Source organism: Cyprinodon variegatus, unplaced genomic scaffold, assembly GCF_000732505.1.
Source record: "Cyprinodon variegatus isolate N-32 unplaced genomic scaffold, C_variegatus-1.0 Scaffold1215, whole genome shotgun sequence".
Lineage (NCBI taxonomy): Eukaryota > Metazoa > Chordata > Actinopteri > Cyprinodontiformes > Cyprinodontidae > Cyprinodon > Cyprinodon variegatus.
Genome location: NW_015151668.1, coordinates 142,626 through 145,943, shown reverse-complemented (window position 1 = coordinate 145,943; position 3,318 = coordinate 142,626). Strand labels below are relative to the sequence as shown.

The 3,318-nt window shown below is 46.4% G+C and overlaps 1 protein-coding gene across 1 annotated transcript in view; it reads left to right on the top strand.

Annotated features, from left to right (window-relative positions):
• Positions 1 to 389: 389 nt before the first annotated feature.
• znrf1 (zinc and ring finger 1, E3 ubiquitin protein ligase) overlaps positions 390 to 3,318 on the top strand; it is a 69,309-nt gene continuing 66,380 nt past the window's right edge. The window contains exon 1 of the mRNA XM_015401389.1: positions 390 to 1,542. Coding sequence (XP_015256875.1) covers positions 1,149 to 1,542 — 394 coding nt within the window. The 5' untranslated portion in view covers positions 390 to 1,148. The remainder of the gene's footprint in view (positions 1,543 to 3,318) is intronic.

Sequence of the window (3,318 nt, the reverse complement as noted above, 5' to 3'; positions counted from 1 at the left end):
GGTCCTCAAAACCTCAACCAAACCCTGAAAATGTTTTAAAATAATAAAAACCCATCAATGTTTAACACCTAAACATTCACATTTAGATGATCTGTTTCTTTTGCCACTGGTTCTAAGTAAAGTGGGCAGCCCTATCACATTAATACAAGCTATTAAACCTATGAGCCTGCACACAGAAAGGAGAAAATAGAGCAAAACTGTTATAGAAATGATGGAGACCCTATTTAATTTAATGGGAAACAGTTTGAAGCTTGGAAGGTTTGCACATTTAATCACTTTCTTCCTTCAAGGACTGATGCACATAGCCCACCCCCCCCTTCAGCTACCGCTGGCCTCACCACACCTGTCACAGGTTATCCTGAAATGCCCCCCCAGGCGCAGTAAACAAATCCAGGCCAGCAAATCCTGAGGAATTAAAACCAAGTGTCTCCGCTCCGTCTTTCGGTCTGTCTGTGTCGATGATCCGAGCTTGCGCACTGAGCGCGTCCATTGTCTGTCCAGGAGCAGCAGCGGAGAGGAGCTGAGAGGAGCGCCCGATCTGAGCGCAGGGGGAGCGGCTTCACTGTGACCCCGATCTCCGGGGAAGCGGTGGGGGGTGGGGGGGATATGAGGCGGAGGATAGTGTCGTCTGGTTGGAGCTTATCGGACCGGACCAGCGTTTGGTGACGACGTCATTTATTCCTAAAACAGACCGTCTTTTCTTTTTGTTTTTTTCCTCCAGACAGACAGCAACAGTTGTCACGATGTCTGAGATCAGATGAGTGGAGAGACTGCGGCGCTCCTGTGAACCGGGCCGGCCGGGGTGATTCAGCAGCTGGGGCAGCGCCGGGGAGCGGCGCGCATCTGTTTAACCTTGCAGGGGTTTGGTTCAGCTCAGCAGCCCCCCACCTACACCACCACCACCCTCCGGTTTGGGTTTCTGATCATTCAGTTGTCATCATTTGCCTGCGGGTTGAGGTGAATCCAGACGTGAGGGCTGGCGCATGTGCCGCTCAGCAGGGAAACGCGCTGTTGCGTCTGCAGAGAGTCACAGCTGAGACGCACGGACAGACAGACAGACAGGAGCGAGGGGAGGGACGGGGGGGGCACAGCCTGTTTGGGTTCTCTCGATCCAACCAAAACCCCCACCCTCTTCTCTCCCGCTTTGGATGGGGGGGAAGCAGAGCACGGCAGGGCGGCCCCGGGGTGCTTTTCCCGGCGTCTCTTCGGATGACAGCGCGGTGCCTCCATCGGCCCACTTCGGTCACTACCGGCCGAGCGGCACCATGGGACTGCGCAGCCGCTCGGTGAGCTCCGTGGCCGGGATGGGCATCGAGCACAGTCCCGCCGTGCCCTTCGGCTTCTACACCCCCAGAGGGACGGACTCGGAGCGCGCCGGTGGGGGGTCAGGGGGCACTACGGCGGCCCCGCATGGCACCGGCTACCAGGACACTGGGGGCGGAGGGCATCACACGGACGGGGTGCTCTATTTGGGGTCCCGGGGGTCGCTGGCTGACACCTTACCCCTGCACATCGCACCCCGCTGGTTCAGCGCTCACAGCGGTAAGATCTGCTGCACAGACACCCACAGCTGGATTCATTCCAACAGTGGTACAGAAAGTTTTTTAAGGGGCGCAGAGTAAAGGGGGCACATAATCACTGGGTGGCGCACGGCTGAAGGCCAGAATATGATACAGTTTAAAAGTAAAATGTGAAGAAAAACTGTCTGTAGATATGATAGGAATGGAAAGCAGGAAACAGCTCTATACAGTTTAATAAAAAAATAACATGACAAAGGCAACAAAAGACTGAAAATAAATGAAACTCATTGAAACTGGCCATTATTTATGTTCATCTCATAATGGAAAAAAGTGCAAAAAATGCACAAAACAAAACAAAATAAACATGTCTTCCTTTCTTTTAAATTCATATTTATGGATAAACAGTTCAACTGAAACATCCATTATTTCAACTTTTTTATTTTCTTTAGTCCGACTGTTTTTAATATTCTTTTTTGTTTCTGCATTTTTTATTTTATTTATTTATTTATTCCTGCTTGCTTTGATTCTGCTTTATTTTCCTATATTTTAATCCTGTAAAGCACTTTGCATTGTCTTTGTACTGAATTGTGCTATACAGATAAATTTGCCTTTAATTGCCTTTTGCCTTGACAAAAAAGTGTTTAAAAATAAGAACTAGGTTAATAACCCACATTTCATTTACCCACCCTGATCAACCCCCTCAAACACACGGCCACCAATTTTTATTCTAAAAATGTAAAAACAAAATCAAATTTTTACTTCAAGCTTAGGGTGGACTGAGAAATATACATCTATAGAACCTCATACTTAGATTAGGCATCATTCTTAGTAGGAAAGGGAAGCCACTAAAACACTGGAATGAATGAATGCTCTGTTTATAGGTTATATTGGATTCCAGCCGTAAAGTGTGCTCTCCATCTTGACTGTCACTGCTGCACCATCTGCATAGGTCATTCCTTGTTGTGTGAAATGACACTAATAAGCCTCTTGCCAAATCTGGCTGAGTCAATTAGACGTGCGATTAGAGTGGAAGGAGGGCGAGGCGAGGCTGGAGAACGGAGGGTGGACAGTGATGTCCCTGCTAATCTGCAGCTCACTTATCTCTACAATATGTCTCTGTTTTTGAGTGAACGCACCTGTGCAGACACAAATATAGGCCTGCACATGCACCGGGTAACCCTCACCTTACCTTACTGCAGGTGAGCCTTAAGTACTGAGTTTGTTCTGTTACTACCTCAAACATCAGGGTTGTTTGGTGGGGTGTTTTATGTGCTGGATCAACAGAAAGTAGTTCACAAAGCAGGGGATGGCAGATGATTACACCAATAACAGCTTCATCTGGTGCTCATTATTCAGGCAAACAGGCCAAGAGGTCCATAGAAACAACAGAGAATTTCCACATGAGTGGTGAGAAGAAAAGAAAACCTTAGCTCAAAAACAGCAAACATGTAAAAGAGAAATCTCTAAGTGAGTCAGAATTCTGCCAAAGGGGCAAAATGGTAATAAATGATGATAATAATATGAGCATTTTTATTTAAAATGCATGCATATGCAGATTCAATACCATGAGGCCCTTGATATGTTACAAGCATGCTCCTTCTCTCTGCTTGTGACTTGCACTTTTAATCCTATATTTCTAATTTTTGCAATGTTCCTCAGATGAAAAAAGGAAATTCTAGAAACCTCTTTGATCTGGGATTTAAATGACAGGTCCTGATAAAAAATAACACCAAGATTCTTTTACTTTATTATCTGAAATCAGTTTAATTCCATCCAAATGAAGTGACTGGCTAATTAG